This window comes from Mytilus californianus, unplaced genomic scaffold (genome assembly GCF_021869535.1).
Source record: "Mytilus californianus isolate M0D057914Y unplaced genomic scaffold, xbMytCali1.0.p SCAF_2, whole genome shotgun sequence".
NCBI lineage: Eukaryota > Metazoa > Mollusca > Bivalvia > Mytilida > Mytilidae > Mytilus > Mytilus californianus.
In genome coordinates, this window is record NW_026262668.1 from 126,098,797 (window position 1) to 126,115,987 (window position 17,191).

Consider the following 17,191-nt stretch of genomic DNA (forward strand, 5'->3'; position numbering starts at 1 on the left):
GGATATCTCGTAGTTTTCCATAAAACATAAAAATTGCAGTCTTGCTTTTTAAATTTTAAAATATGCGTTCATGCATAGGATTCATGTATAACAATATTGCGAAAAACTGTTTTAAAATTAATGCAAAACTGTGCTTTAAATGACTGTCAAATGAGCTTTCTAACTAAACATGATGTCAGCAGTGGCATTAAAATCTTCAGAATCAGTTTTGTTCCAACCACATGATTTCTGGACCCGGTATGGTATTTTAACTTTTAGTAGTTGATAAAGCGTGCTAATATAAAAATTCCAATATCTTGAGTCTGAGCAAATATAAATTGATAAATAGTTTATGCATGTCACAGGTATATATAGTGAAACAATATTCACTTCTCATATCAATTTAAGATAAATTTTGCTTTATCAAATCACATGTCAAACATCACGTTAATCTATTAAAATGGATATTTTAGGGAAAACTAAATACTCTTAATTGCAAAATGAATGTCAAATTGAGCCATCTTCAAATGAAAAATTCGTTAATGCATTAAACTAGAAGTTGAATAAGAAGTGGAGCAGCTACAACTTTCGTTATTCGTAAATTTCTCAAGATGACTCACTATTCTTTATTTTGTATTTTATTTGTTATTTCATCATTCACAGAAAGATGTTATGGGTTTACTTGTGTTAAGGAAAACTCTTGTAAATGTAGACTAGATGATGGGACTGTCATTGACTTATCGCCGTTAGCGTTGACGAGCGGAAACCCGAAGTAAGTTGAAATTACTTTTACAGTAAGTATTGATACGAGTTTTTTCAGTGATAACGACTCTATTATCTTCTTTCATTTATCCGATAACCATTTCTTCAAATAATATTTCGTTAGAGAGTTTCGAATCCAAAATATTTTTAAATCCAAACACACAAACGTTAAGCAGTGTGATAAGAGCACAAATTGTCCCTTACCCGATTGATGGCTGGGTGTTGCTTAATTTGTCGTCGTTCTGAATAAATACGAAAAGTTGTCTTTTTACATTTAAGCAATTTTAACTGTCGAAGATGACAGCGGACAACTGGTGAAAATTTGACAGTAATAGATTTATTTGATATTATTCCTGAACATGCAGTGAATGGATTACTGTATGTTACTTTGTTACAGTTTTAGAATTGACACATGTCAAATGACTTTTCAGAGCCTTTTTTCTGAAAATAAAACAAAGAAAATCAGTTTGTCAGCTTGTTTTTTTTTGTGTGATTCCATCCGCTTACAAATATGGTCTTCGTCTATACTAAAGGGAGAAAACCACCACTAAGAACCAATTATAAAACGCATTACAAGATACTGGCACCTGTGCAATAGGTTTGAAAAAATGGCTAAGGTTTCTTTGTGATGTTTTTTAGTTAAATTGTTTTTGCATTTGTTTTATTACAGATATAAAGATGTACCTGACGCCGGCGCTGGTGACGTCTTCTCGTATAACCCTTGTTACAGTTTTACAGAAAATGCGTGTAATGATGTTTCAGTAAGTCCTACAGTAAACATTCTTTAAAGTAAAACACGAACGAGAATATTATTCCAGTAAAGCATGATAATACTGCTGACAAAAAGAACACAACAGAAATAAATAAATAAAAAACAATAATATTGTCACATTAAACCATTATACTATTGTTCTTAAAGCAAAAACCGATGTTCTCAAAAACTTTAGTAACCTTTTTATCCATTTTTCAATACTACCCAATTTTTAAGTTTGTTATTACATATACGAGTGTGGACACAGATCAGTTTGGATAGTATGTTTGAATGTTTGACAGCGTCTTCTGACAAAGAGACTTCTCTGGTATTTTTTTTCCATTGATTTCCAAATAATCATGATAAAATATGTTTCACATCTTTGATTTTGGATACATTTGTAGCTAGAAGAGGAACACCTAAGTTTCTTTCTGCATGATGTGATTTTTTTGTATGGGGGATGGTATCTGAGAACATGCATATACATGCATGTACTATTTGCATGGTTCTATTTATGTTACTTTGTTGTTGATCTTCCCAGTATCTTTATAGTAAAATATATTTCATTTGAATGTCGAAATTGTTTCTCAGATTAGAAAATATTTAATGGTTTTAAGTAATGACAATGCCTTACATGATGCTTGGGTCTAGATGAGCTAGAAAGTAAACTTCTGTGTTATTTTTCATTAGTTCTTCGAAAATGTCTTCTCCAAAGCCTGGTCAAAATAAAAAAAAATTTGACCAGTATGCAAATGATATCAACAAAAGACCCTTTGTGACATGCTTCAAAGACTCATAATTGCTGCAAAAGTCAACTGATGGAGATTTCTAGTGGATATGAACATCTACTTAAAATGTTCTAATTATCTAAAAAGTTCTAGTATTCAAAATGAAAAAGGTACTGCCAAAATATTCTCGTTTCAAGATTATTTTGTTTTACGGATAAAATGTAAGTGATACCCGTACAGTGAGCTAGTTTTGTTGTGGTATAGTGTTTCCTGCAGCTTTTCAAAAGGGCAGGGTATTTTTTTTCTCAAAGGGCACACTTAGCGCGATTGAATACACTTTAAGGGCACCCTTCGCACAGAGGACTACACTTTAGGGTACTTTTACATTGATATAAAGGTACTGTAATGGATAGGGATTTAATTGAATATACCATTGTTTCAAATTTATTGGTAATAAATATAGACATGTGTATTAGGGTGTTAATTTAATTCCTTTTTTTGTAATAAAATTATCACTTCTAGACTCAGCTAATAGAATCTTGATCATGTTCATTGTGCAACTGCCTCATTTCAATCAATAACTCCAGTTATAAGTGATCCAGATTGTTGAAGGATGTGTGAAAGTGGACTTTGCATTACCAAGAGCATATGCAATGGCCAATGCTTTGCTTTTAGATGCACAAAAGAAGTGCCAAATACCTTTTGGTTACATATAATATTTTCCCACACTTTTGCTTATATTAATTCTGTTATTTTTGTTAATCTACACCATGTTCTTAAAATACATGACCACAGTTTCAAAATACATGGCATCCAACCCAGATCTGACACTATAGAGGGCTACATTAGCTGTGTATATTCCAACACCCATATTGCCTTTTTTTCACAGCATTAATGCATTTGTGTTCTTGACTTAGTAAAAGTAAAATATTCAAAACCACCATTTATTTTACATTTAGCGACATTATACTCTTGCTACTATAATTGCCATTTCATTATAATCCAAAAGTTCAGTTAAAATCAGTTAATAGTAAATCAAGATACATTTATTTTGATAGCTTATCTAACTGATTTCCACTCAACAGGAATTCAAAATTTGTTCCTGTAATAGATTGTGTTCTAAAGTGAACAATTTTAACTTATCAATTTCTATGCCCCACCTACGATAGTAGAGGGGCATTATGTTTTCTGGTCTGTGCGTCCGTTCGTTCGTCTGTCCGTTCGTCCGTCCGTCCGTCTGTCCCGCTTCAGATTAAAGTTTTTGGTCAAGGTAGTTTTTGATGAAGTTGAAGTCCAATCAACTTGAAACTTAGTACACATGTTCCCTATGATATGATCTTTCTAATTTAATGCAAAATTAGAGTTTTGACCACCAAATTTCACGGTCCATTGAACATAGAAAATGATAGTGCGAGTGGGGCATCCGTGTACTATGGACACATTCTTGTTACTAGATGTTTTGAGTATATGTTGTAATGTAGGTGATATCTTGCTTATCTCTAGTATATATATTTTTTATATTCATTCATAACAGAAAAAAGATATCCATATAAATTCATACATGTAAAATACACAGTATATAAACGATTGTTAATGTTGTTTCAGTAATTATATATTTAACTGTTGCCATTAACAATAATTATCAGTATGTCATTTTCTTCATAAGAAAACTACCCATTGAAATATAACTATAATTATTAGATATTTCATTAAACTTCTTCATTCTATAGAGTTATTGAGTTGTGCACATATCATTAGGTAATATCATTCTTCCATCTCTGTATTACATAGGGGGCACAATCTATTTTCTAAAGTGGTTTTATTATATCTACCGCGTTCAATAGCAAGCATGTTCTTTGCTGTTTCTTATTCTTATTTTGGCATCGTTTTTTAATAACATTTTTATATAAATTCAAGTTCGTACTTTACTTTACATTTTCTACAAGTTCTTAACTTATTTCCAATAAGTAAATTCCCATCATTAAACATACGATTTTCCCCAAATGTAATGTTATTTTCATTAAATAACGCAGAGGTTAACTTTATATACATTATATAGTAAAGACTCCTTTGAGTTTAAAATATGCAGCCAGAATCCTACACGAGACTTGAGAGCTTGTACACAAACGGAGGATATTCCTAATTCAGCTAATACAGCTATATTAACCGCCTTTGAATTTACTCCAAGTAGACTCTCTACAAATTTGATTTGAAGTTTTACTGATTCCATTGACAAATATTGTGTCTCAAGTGTTTTGTTGTTCTTTACAATATTAGGTGTAGCATATACGAATAAGAATATGGAAGTACGCTTGCCAATGAGAGTACTCTCAACTAGAGACCAAATGACGTAAAAACTATGGATCACCGTACGGCTTTCAACAATGGGGGCACATGTATACCTGTATCCCATCGGCTTGAAGAGGCTTCATACGTCAATTCTGTATTGGTTTCGTGTTTTCACCCTTCAATATTCCGCCAATGTTGCTTTGGAATTCTTATTTTTATTTCAGAATATATTTGTCTTTTGGCGGTGTAATATCCATCCCAATATCTCAATCTTATTGAAATGTGGTTTGAATATTGAATATACTAATAACATTTTTTGTAGGTATGTCAGATACGGAATGGTGCTGGGTTCAGTGCAGGGAATATTGAATATACCAATAACATTTTTTGTAGGTATGTCAGATACGGAATGGTGCTGGGTTCAGTGCAGGGAATATTGAATATACAAATAACATATTTTCTAGGTATGTCAGATACGGAATGGTGCTGGGTTCAGTGCGGGAACACAAGATAGTGCAAGATTTCAGTATGATGAACAAAACGGACTGGCTCTTGTGTATTCAGCAACGAGTGATGTATTGAGGTCAGTATATTTGTGTCATTAAATTCAACATGAGAACCGTGGTACGTGTACATGTGAAAGAGAACGAAGTGCATATAACTAGTATTGTTATTAATATTTTAGGTAATCGGATATAAAACATTTCGGGAAATCGTATCCATAATGATGTGTAGGAAAAATCCCTAAAAAAGACAAAGCCGCAAAGAATTACTGCACAGAGAAGTAAGTTAAAGGTTTTGGATTCGCTAGGATATTTATTGAGGACCCCGTCTCTACTACAAAAACATTTTAAATAAGGGGTAGGTGCTACACTACACTTGTCAGTCGCAATATCATGTGACTCGTGATATGCTCACATCTCGCGTTAATCATTTCGGTGAATTTATGTGCGATCTAAGAACAATATGTCTGTAAAGAACGGATTATAATATATTTCTTTAAAAAAAAATAAACGTTTCCCGCAGTCTCCAAAAATTTAAGAGACATGAAGTTTTTCGCGGTCATGTTGAAGGATTTCCGGGGTCTTATTATACAGACCCAACTTGACCCTTCTCTCATACAGTTCGGGAACTTGTTATGGCGTTTAAGCAAAAATAAGTAAGGGTTCTAACCTGATAAGATCTATCTCATTATAGAGGCTTTTCTGATCATCCCGCGAAATCGACATTTTTTGAATGAATACATGTCCCTCTGAAAAATGGTGATGTATTATCGAAAAAAATATCTGAAATTTTTATTGTTTAGTAGAAAACTGCAGATAAGGTTTTCACATCGTGGCTTTAAACGTCACTTCACTTGAAGTTAGTTCATGTACTAATATAACTTTTCGGATCTTTCAGTTTTAATGTTCCTCAATTTTGTATTTGTTTTGGCCTTCCAACTGTTCTGATTCGAGCGTAAGTGGTCAGTCTTATGTAGGCGAAACGCGCTCAGTTTGGCGTACGAAATTATAAGCACTCAACACATTCATTACGCCTTATTTGCATACTGACGCAAAGCACACCCGTCATCACAATGTTTGTGGTACCGTTAACGGGTCCGATAGTTAACGGATGTTTTGTGAGTTATCTCCCGAGTATTTTTGATGAGATTGTACATGATTTTACTTAATATATAAACTGTTATATTGCATTACATCTTTCTTTCACTTTAAAACATATCTTTGATATTCTGGAAATATTTGAACGTTTAATTATTCAACTTCTTTGAAAACATTTGAGTGAAATGATGTTTATTAAGCTCACAAAGGAAACGATTGATTCAGACTATAATTTCATTTCTTAATTTCAGCGACCGGTTTCAGAAGCGTTTTAATTCTCGAGAGGGAAATTACGGTTAATGAAAAGGATGTCTTCATTTGAATGGTTAAAACTAAGGCTTAAGTTCTGGTTTTTAATAACATTGAAATGGGAACAAACACAAACCACAAGACCGGCATTTTTAAACCAGTTGACTTTCACATTACAAGGGATATTAATCGATCAGTAATAATTCTTGGAATCTTGATTCTAATTGTTTTTTCTCGTTTGAATTCATCTGAATCGGTCAAGAGATCTGAACATCGGCTAGAACTCTGCAAAATAGCTATGCAAACATATTCCGAATGAATGAAAAGGGATCTTTTCTTGAAAATAATATTTAAGCTGATTTAACATGAATATGACTTTTTTTTATTTTCCTTAGCAATCAAATTTTAAAATTCCTGGATTAGCCGTTTGTAATGAACATATAATGGAGATTCTTCGAGTATCAACTAATGTCATAATGACATTCTTTGCTAAGTCAACAAATAAAATTATTAAAGTTTTTTTTTTATTTACAGAACTACATATACGTATCTCCAGTGTGAACCTGATCAGGAGGGAGCTTTAAATGTACTAGGTGAAATTGTAGCTGATGGTAACTATGTAAGTGTCATCATTCTAATGGGTTATACAATGATATAACATATATGCATTGCAAAAACTGTTTCCATGGCCTGTTAGTGTCACATAAAGGTTCCTTACTACTTGACGTCCATGAGAAAAACGACGGGTCCACATGTTGACCAGGATCTAATTACCCTTCCGGAGCACCTGAGATCACCCCCAGGTTTTGGTGGGGTTCGTGTTGCTCAGTCTTTAGTTTCTATGTTGTGTTTTGTGTACTTTTGTTTGTCTTTTTCTTTGTTAGCCATGGCGTTGTCAGTTTATTTTCGACTTATGAGTTATAATGTCTCTTTGGTATCTTTCGCCTCTCTTTTGTAACGTTTTGTCCGTTTGTTCCTACTGCTCAAAAAGCATTGAGCGGAACGGAATAAACATGGCAGAAATGTTACCTGAATGGTCGTCATCGAAATTTGTGTAATTTTCTTTCTGATTCCGAATTCCTTGTAGTGTGTTCTAATAGACCAGTAATCTAGTCTTGATAGATTTAAAAAAAAAATATGGTAAATTTAGGCAGATGTTGACTTCAGCTTAAACGTTCTGTTTGTTAGTTTGTTTGGCAGTTGGGTGTCTTTTGAACTCTAACTCCCTTACAATTTAAAAAAAAAACAATTTTCGTTTAACTGAATGAACGTCAATCACGAACTCTAAAGCACACGTGACCCCAACAAAAATGCCATTTCTTTGTTATTTCTTAGTGATTTAATTCTATCAAATTCTAACCAATTTGCTTCAGAATTACTTTTACAGTTACTTTTACCTGAAAACGTTACATAGAAAGGGGTAAGAAAAGTGTAATTTTAAGTTAGAAAACAGAAAATACAAAGCTTAAATAAAAAATACAAAGGTCAAACAAACATCATAAGTCGGAGAAAGACAAAATTATGGTCTAGGTAAAATAGACTAATGAATTTAAAAAAAATACTCAGAAAAATGAAAGATTGAGCACCACAAATCTCAGTTAAACCAAGGGATCAACAGAAATAGTACAGAAGAGCAGACAATTTCAGTTACACTATAATGGTTTCCGTTTTCGTTTGTTACAGCGTTTTAACTGTGAACTATATTATGCATATGTCAAATTCTGAACGTTGAGATTTCACTATCGTAAAAAAAGAAGTCATCTCTTTTGCTTAAAGTCAAGTTCTCAAATGGTCATCACTGACGATTCTATGTCAAAGTAAAGAAGGTCATCACAACTACAGCAGAACTTTAAATTCTTTTTTTTGCATGACATGCAAGTTAAGTAAAATAAAGTGTTTCGTTAAATCGTCAAAAGAAAAGCCCCAGTCACACTAAACCAAGACCACGAAGATCCCACTACGATCTATAAAAAAATAAGATCGCCGTGAGATTGTGGTATGGTCGGCTTGAATATTCAATATTTCATAGTTTTCACGTTCATACCCCGACCTTGCTATGATCCTGATAAGATCCTGCTACGATTTCGCTACGATAGTAATACGTTCTAGTAACGATCTTGTCATGCTCTTGCTACGTCTAATAAGACCTTACCACGACTTACACGATCTCTGTACGCTTCTACAAAGACCTTCCCGATCGCATTACGATCTCAATACGAGTCTACTACGATCGAACTACGACTCAACTACGTTTCCACAACGTTGTCACTGCGCTCTAGAATATGGCTTCATCAAATTAGTTCTCAACCCAAATGCGTCGTCACCTAAGATGAAGTAATGCATGTTCAGGTCGTCATTAGGTAAGGGAACTGACTCTGAAAATCCAATAGTCTTATCTTCCAAACACTCCTTTAATTCTGACGCGTTGTAAATCTGGGCGTCCGACATGGAACCATATCCTCCACATCTATCCATAAAAATGTGTAGTCTGCATCCAAGGAGTACTAATGAAAAGAAACCTTTATAGTTATGAAACAAGGATCCGCTTTTAGGCGGGCTTCTAATAGCAACATGCTTTCCATCGAGTGCGCCACAAGCGTGTGGCACGTTCCATCTTCTATGAAATTCTTCGGCAATAGCTCGCCATCCATTTGGTTCTGTTGGACAGGATATGACTTCGTCTTTATATTGCCGTACAATTGCCTGGAACACCTCAGGAATAAAAGTACTTATATTATTGCGCGCGACTCTGAAATCGTACTAAAGGGTTGGATACATATCGACAGAAGCTAAGTGCCTTAAGGTAATAGCGACTTTCAGACCGGGATCTAGTGCCTTAAGGTAATAGTGACTTTCAGACCGGGATCTAGTGCCTTTCTGAATCAGGTGTCTATCTTCTGAATTCCTTGGACTTACTCTGTTCAAAGGTTCATCAAACATTTCTGGAGGCATCCTTAAAAAAAATAAAGAATAACTGTTGATCCTCCATCCTTAATTCTTTCATGAGTCGGTCGTAATGCCCAAACTGGAGTCTTCTTTCAACAAAAAGGAAAGGGCGCATCCAACAGGACCTACGCTGTCTAGTATGTCTTCTCCTTCTTATTACTAAAAGTTTAGCCTGATCAGCCAAATCGATACAGTGCAGCTTAATTAAAGATTGCAGAAGTAGGTTTTGCTCATGTGTGTCCATGGTTGAACTACAGGTAGAAGTTATTTCATGCGTTTTTTATATCAATAGAATGAGGTCGTGCAATTATCGTGATTAGGACGTAGTAGTATCGTAGTAAGGACGGCAAGCGCTTGGTAGCAGCGTACTATTGTCTACCTCATCGTAGTATAATCGTATCAATATCGTAGTAGAAGCGCAATAAAGACTTACAGCGAAATCGGAATAGTCGCAGTGAAATCGTACTTTGGTCGCAGCGAAATCTTTTCCATTAGCTTCCCGAATGCACCAAGATTTCCAATACGATGCTTCTACGCCCATCCCGATCTTACTACGTCCTTACTAGACCTTCCTACGCTTCTACTACGACTAGTTTTGACCACGACTGCACTACGAATGTTTTGAGCATGTTCAAAGTTGGTCGTGGACAACCACGACCATGAAGACCTTGGCACGTCCTTACTATGACTACCACCAGGATCTTACTACGATTCCAAAATTTTCATAATTTCTGAGGTCGTAGTGGGATCGTGGTCCTAGTGTGATGGGGGTATTATAGGAAGGATAGTTTTGTACTTAATTTCATGAGATATTAGCTTACGTATAAGTTTTCAAATGAAAATGATTTCTTTATTGTTTTCAGTATTTGTATTTGGCTAGCAAATACGCCTGTCCAACTAAAGACACGTCTGGTTCCAGTGGTGGTTTGTCTGGTGGATCTATTCTTTTGATTGTGTAATTATACAAGCGAAATATTAAGTTAGTGAACATGTATAATTCTGTAAAATGCGAAACTACAGACCACAAATGGGAGATGATACCTGACCAAATTGTGCAAGCTTATCCTATTACCACACCATGTGTATTGTGTAAACTGTATTTATTCAATGAAGCCATATGCTTTTAGAAAATAAATAGAAATTAAACCATTGAGAAAAGCAGGTCTGATAATAGACCTTTGTCCGTCATGCCCATCAAAATATTTGATAATCACCAAAACTATTGCTTGTTTTTTGTTGTTTTTTTTTTATCTTTTTGGCTTTGAATAATCTTGTTCCCTCACAATTTCCGTTGCATCCGTTTTTCAGCTTAGAACCTGGATATGATAGCTTTCCTTCAAAGTCGAATCAAAGATGGAGCTCTTCAATTTTGATTCGCGCAAAATGTAAAATTCGAAGAAAAAAGGGCAAAATGGAAAAACGCTGAAAATTGCCAGAAATGCTATCTCACGCAACGGATGGATTTTGTAGATATTCAGATTGATTTTAACAACTCTGTACCTTTGTAGAAGAAATCGGTATATCTTACCTTTGAAATTGTCTTGTCTGTCGTAAGTTCTTGTCCCATGCAACGCAATATATTCAAATCTAAATTTGCCTAAAATGAACAAAAGAGGAGTGTTCATTATTTCATCCAAGTCTACTAGAAAAATCTGTAATAGGAATTATATGAATACATCGGCAGATGAGTTTTGAAAATTAGTATTAACTTAGAAACACCAAAATCGTTTTAATATGTTCAGAACATTAATGATATGCGTGTGTATCCGTTTAAACGTTGAAATAATATGAACAGTACCAATTTTGATGCAACAGATGCGCATTTTGACAAATAATGTCTCTTCAGTGATGCTCGAGGCCAGAATGTATTGGAATATCCAAAATATAAAACAAACAAAAAATAAAAATGAAAAAAAAACACGTTATAAATTTAATGCGTCCGAAGCGCTTTTCTGGATTTACCTTCACCAGGAACGCTCAAAGCCGAATATTTGAAAGCCAAGGATGTATAAAACCGAAACAGTTGAAGAGCTATATAATCAAAAATGACCTAAAATAATAGCCATATCCTCAAATGTTGAAGAGCGGATCAAACCAGAAAGGACCTAAAGTATAGCCAAATGGAGGGTATTCTTTTGTTGCAATATACAACCACGAATTCTGGCTTATTTTGGTGTTAATATGTTTTTTTTCAATTCTATACACGAATTTATCAAATAATAAAAAACACATTGGATATGAATGTCAATAAAACAGCACCTTTGGTGGAGACAACACGTCATTTTGATAGAAAAATGTGTAGGACAGAATCGTTCATTCGTGATTTTTCCCGCGTTGAATATAACATTTCGTCAAAGACAATTTCCTACGTTTTAAGCCAATGAGAAAAGAGAACTTTTATAGTCATATAATATTATAGATGATTAAACACAAATACGACAGATATGGTAAATTTAAAAAATCTCAAGAAAAAACATAAATGTACTTTTGTCGAATGAATAATTCTGTACTACGAATTTTTCTATCAAATTGACGTTGTCTCCACCAAATGTGCTGTTTTATTGACAAAATAGCCTAAATTTACTCCTAACAATTATACAAGCTCAGGCTCTAAATCATTTCTAATTTACGAAAAAATATATGTTAATCTTTCAACACTTTAAAATGATTTCACTTCCATTTCAGAGTTGTTGTCTTATTATTTGTTTACCTTATCGGAGGTTTCGCATTCCAAACAGCTGTGAAAAAGGCAGAGGGCAAAGACAGAATACCAAACTTTGGTTTCTGGGTGGCATTACCAGGCTTGATTAAGGTACACATGATTTCTCTTATTGTGTTTCAAATGCTTAATATTTATCAGATGCCGTTCTGTTTAATCGGAAATTGGAGATTAGCCATTCAAATTGGGTTTGCATATATATTATCTCAAGCCTGTCAACACATCTAGCTGGTTTCATGCTGAATTTCATGTTATTCCGAATACTTTCACTGCAATGTTTTTGTTGAGTTTACCTTACGAATTTTAAAAAGACAAAGCGATACATAAAAAAAAATCATTATTTCCAACAATTGAATAGGAAATATTAAGCAGAATTTCGAATCAATGCTCTAAAAAAAAATTCATGCGATGTTTGGTCTAATTTGATTTTCATAAATTGATCTATGTATGTTAACACTGGCACTTTTTATCACTAACTAGAGGTAATTTTAATAGATACTGATGTTGTGTAATGGATAGATACCCCATATCCTTTCTTTTTTATTCTCCCTTGCTGGACAATGGGCGATGGTTTCAATTATGTTTTGACCGAACAGCATACTAGATTAAATTACTAGTAATCATTATGACTCCGTGTCCTGACACCCTTTGATTATATCATCAAGTCATAATCATAGTTAATATGGAATGATTTTGTTATATTAGATTTTTCGACAAAAAATGATTTGTTATGATTTTTCAGGAGGGATTTTCCTTGACCTTCAATACAGCAAAATTAAAGGCTGGATATAATTCGATATGAGATTTTATGAATGAATATGTGGATTATGGAATAGACATTTGGACACAATATTTTAAATGTGGCCAACTATATACATGGCGATGTAATAGACTATTGCTTTTAACTGATCCTGTTATATGAATATTCAGTATAAAATATATTGTTTTAGAATGTATATGAATATATGTGTTTTGAATGAATGTTTTCCGTGTTTGTGTTGTTTATCAAGGACGATACATATCTGTAAACCATAACATTAATCAATTATCGAAGTGATGCTGAGATCCACATAGTTTTAAAAGATGACACTAAGGTCCACAAACTACTATTTGGCTCGAATTCACATTATTTGTTCTATTTTAAGGAATACAAACTACAGTACAGTATTATATTTTAAGTTACCTTAAATTTCTCAATCATTTATATTTTATAGCAATTATAGGTACACACTGCATTAAACTCTTCAAAATAATAATGTAATTGTCCTATTCTGGAATACATAAATAGTAGATTGATATTTCGTTGTCGTCGTCCGAAGACATGTGGTTTCCAGACAATAACTTGAGTATAATTGTATGAATTTCTATGAAATTGTACAACAAGGTCCCATACCACAAAAGGAAGATTGGGGTTGATTTTGGGGGATATTGTCCTAACAGTTTAGGAACTAGGGGCCAAAAACAATCATTTTTCTTGTTTCGGGACAATAACTTGTGTATAAGTAAATGGATCACTATGAAATTGTACCACAAGGTTCCATATCACAAAAGGAAGGTTGGGATTGATTTTGGGGGTTATAGCCCTAACCGTTTAGGAAAAAGGGCCAAAAAATACTTTGTATAAATTGCTTATTTCTTGTCCAATATTAATAGGGTTTAATTCAAAGTCTTGAATTCTTGGGGTTCTTTAATATGCTGAATCTTACTGTGTGTTTAGGGATTTTAGGCCCCATTTTTAAATTGGTCCACATTGAGGTCCAAAGGGTAGTTTGATTTTAACAAAAAAAAATTCAAGGGGTTTCTTGATATGCTGAATCTAACCATGTATTTAGATTTTGGATATTTGACCATAATATGTATATGTCCAATTTCAAATATTTAAGTTCTTAGACCACATTCATTCTGTGTCAGAAACCTATGCTATACCTAATCACTGAACTAGTATATATATTTGTTTAGGGGCCAGCTGAAGGACGCCTCCGGGTGCGGGAATTTATCGCTGCATTGAAGACCTGTTGGTGACCTTCTGCTGTTGTCTGTACTATGGTCGGGTTGTTGTCTCTTTGACACATTCCCCATTTCCATTCTCAATTTTATGTCAAATATCTAATCACAATTCAAATTCAGAGCTGTATTGCACAATTAATACTAAAAATTGTAAGAAGATTCATGGTTGAAAATAGATACATCATCAAATTATAATTTTAGAAAAGAAATTGTTTATAAATCTAGTTTGAAATTTACTGTTCATTATTAGATATTTTAAAAAATAATTAAAGATAAGTTTTGTAGGTTTTTTTTAAAGACAACTGTTTTTTGTTTTTTTTTTCATTTAGTGGGAATTTTTTTTTTAAGAATTTCGTGGTAGGTTGGTTTGTTATTCTGTTTAAATTGATTTTCGGAATGCTATTTAATTCTTTATTTTTTTTATGACGCGAACCCCTTTAAAAACTTAGCTAAATTTGTCCCTTAACAAATAAATAAATAAAATTATTGGTGTTTTTGGATATGCTGAATCTAACCGTGTATTAACTTTTTGGATATAGGACCATAATAGGTTAAAGTCAAATTTCAAATTTTTCAGTTCTTTGACCACATTTATTTTGTGTCAGAAACCTATGCTGTGTCAAATATTTAAAAATCACAATCCAAATTCAGAGCTGTGTCAAGCTTGAATGTAGTTTCCATACTTGCCCCCAACTGTTCAGGGTTCGACCTCTGCGGTCGTATCAAGCTGCGCCCAGCGTAGCATTTTATTCTACTTTACTGAAACAAAATTTCAATTATTTTTCAAAAAGGTCATTGTTAACATTCATGACGTCAAAATGTATATCATATTCATCAATCTGGTGTCACGGTCCATATACGATATATTGATCGACTGATGTCAAATAAACGGAATGAACCACTATACTTGAAGTACCACAAGTATAAAATACACACAATACAGCATTACTATACTTTAAATATATTTTATTGTCAAAACAAGAAAAACGACAACGGATGAGATATCCAAGTCTTTCCCAATACAAAATTACCATTACATAAGACAGAAATGCGGCATTACCCCGTTCATACTGATATCTTATCACACCTGACGACAAAGACAGAAATACGGCATTACCCCGTTCATACTGATATCTTATCACACCTGACGACAAAGTTAAATATCAAAGTACAGAAGAACTGAACATCGGATGACCGCAAGTTCTGGTGGATGGTCTCAGAAAAAAATTCATATCTCTATACCTGAAAGTTAGATTAAGGTACATAGATATATTTATTTCTGAGACAAGTTCCTGTGTGGATGATGAATAAATGACAGGGAATTTAACCTCACCGTAATAATTATTATATTGCAGTGATATAATCATTTGTTTTCAGTATAATCTGGTTTGTTGTTACATATTATATTAATATTTGTATAACAGTCATATATAGCAGATCATTTCTCGAGATATTCTTCCGCATGCGTTAACACAAATTTTCGGTATTCATGATTTGTTACTGATATATATATTTCTCACGACAAAACATTTTCATATCATTTATCTATGTTCTTAAAAAATATTTCCATGAGTATTCACTGAAGAAATGAATTTATAACAAGTGATAAGGAATGTTATTTGGCACTCGATAATATCCGCTTATTTATATGAAATACGGTCGGTTATCAGTCAAAAGCGCAATGAAATTTCTGCGGCAACATAACACCGGTATGACCTCTCAAGGTCACATCCGATGTAAAAACCTTTTGCAAGCAAGAAAATTAACCCCCCCCCCCCCCAAAAAAAAAAACTTTCGACAGTTATAAAATTTGGACTCATGCACCTGTTTATTCTCGACTTATCTTATTGATGATACTACAATTTGCAACAATTCTAGTTTTCTAGATAATGTTGATCTTATACTGCAATCTTACGTCTTCTTAAGTCATTCGCTTTGGTCGTTTTTTGACCTGCAGTAATAAAAGTTTTGCGATCCAATCAAACGGCAATATGTGTGCATACAATAACTCATATAGTGATAAATTTTACTGAGAAAAGTTTTGACTCATTTATGATATTGCCCATGATTCTTTGATCGAAAAGGGTTATGTCATGATAACGTTCTTCAAATCCAAAACACTACAATATACTGAAAGACCGAACAGAACTACAACATCAAAGATAGAGCATACACCTTCGATGATAAGTGTCACGTTATATACGTCATTTGTCTGTCCTTCCGACCATCCGTCGTTAGACCTCCGAATTAAAAAAAAATCTTCTCACCTGAAATTATAATGCGAAATGGAAACACTATGGAAACATATCAAACTTCACCTTCTTCTGTGGAATCACATGGCTTATTTGTACTATACCAATGATACATTGCAGGGCTGATGTACGGATTACAACTGGTAATAATTTGATTTTGATCCGATGAAAAATATGACCAAATGTAATCTTCGATCTTAATTGGACAATTTAATGATTGGAGACCATCCGAACAAACTATCCTCAGTTAAAACTGATCAGATAGTTGACGTCGCGGCATTGATATCATTGAAACTTAATGGAAAATAATTTTCCCCCTTCTTTTCTGAAACTACTGTTGGCCAATCGTGTATATAAATAAGTGATTTTCTTTTACAAAAACTATATTTTTGAGGGTTGATATTTCTGACTAATTGAACAATTTTGATTTAAATGGCATAATTGCAATTGAACCAGCATTTTAAATGAACTGCACTAGGTGGACAGCAACACTCACAGTCAAGTCACAATAAATAGTTGAAGAGACTCGTCTGACCTTTCACACACACACACATATATATATATATATACGTGTAAAAATTGCGGTTTTTATCCAACGCAATCATAGGTTTGAACGTTGTTTTCAATTTAGACTTGCTTATATTTTTTCGTTTGGGCTTGTATTATATTTGCCTTCGGGTTTATATGATCCGTTCATCCTATTCCGACTCTTCAAAATTCAAGTGTCTATCCTAAATTGAGGTAAATTATATGGCCTTCCAAATACCGTTTCGATTCGTAACATCACTGAAGAGACATTGATTGTCGAAATCCGGATATGGTGTACTCATATTTGCACCTTTTGTTTGCGGTATACCATCTTTTCCGCAAGTTTATGGTTTTCTTTTTGGTATAAGATTAATAGTTAA

At 33.5% G+C, this 17,191-nt stretch overlaps 1 protein-coding gene across 1 annotated transcript; it reads left to right on the forward strand.

The window, feature by feature from the left end:
- Nucleotides 1-462: 462 nt before the first annotated feature.
- Nucleotides 463-12,996, forward strand: LOC127728833 (uncharacterized). Its single transcript, XM_052236432.1, has 7 exons — nt 463-751; nt 1,412-1,502; nt 4,974-5,092; nt 6,894-6,978; nt 10,169-10,260; nt 11,991-12,117; nt 12,767-12,996. The coding sequence occupies exons 1-7, from the start codon at nt 591-593 to the stop codon at nt 12,824-12,826; spliced, it is 735 nt and encodes a 244-aa protein (XP_052092392.1). The 5' UTR covers nt 463-590; the 3' UTR covers nt 12,827-12,996.
- Nucleotides 12,997-17,191: the final 4,195 nt, after the last annotated feature.

Coding starts and splice junctions, on each gene's coding strand:
- LOC127728833 (XM_052236432.1), top strand. CDS start 591: ATGACTCACTATTCTTTATTTTGTATTTTATTTGTTATTTCATCATTC. Junction 752..1,411: donor TTGACGAGCGGAAACCCGAA/GTAAGTTGAAAT, acceptor GTTTTATTACAG/ATATAAAGATGTACCTGACG. Junction 12,118..12,766: donor CATTACCAGGCTTGATTAAG/GTACACATGATT, acceptor ATGATTTTTCAG/GAGGGATTTTCCTTGACCTT.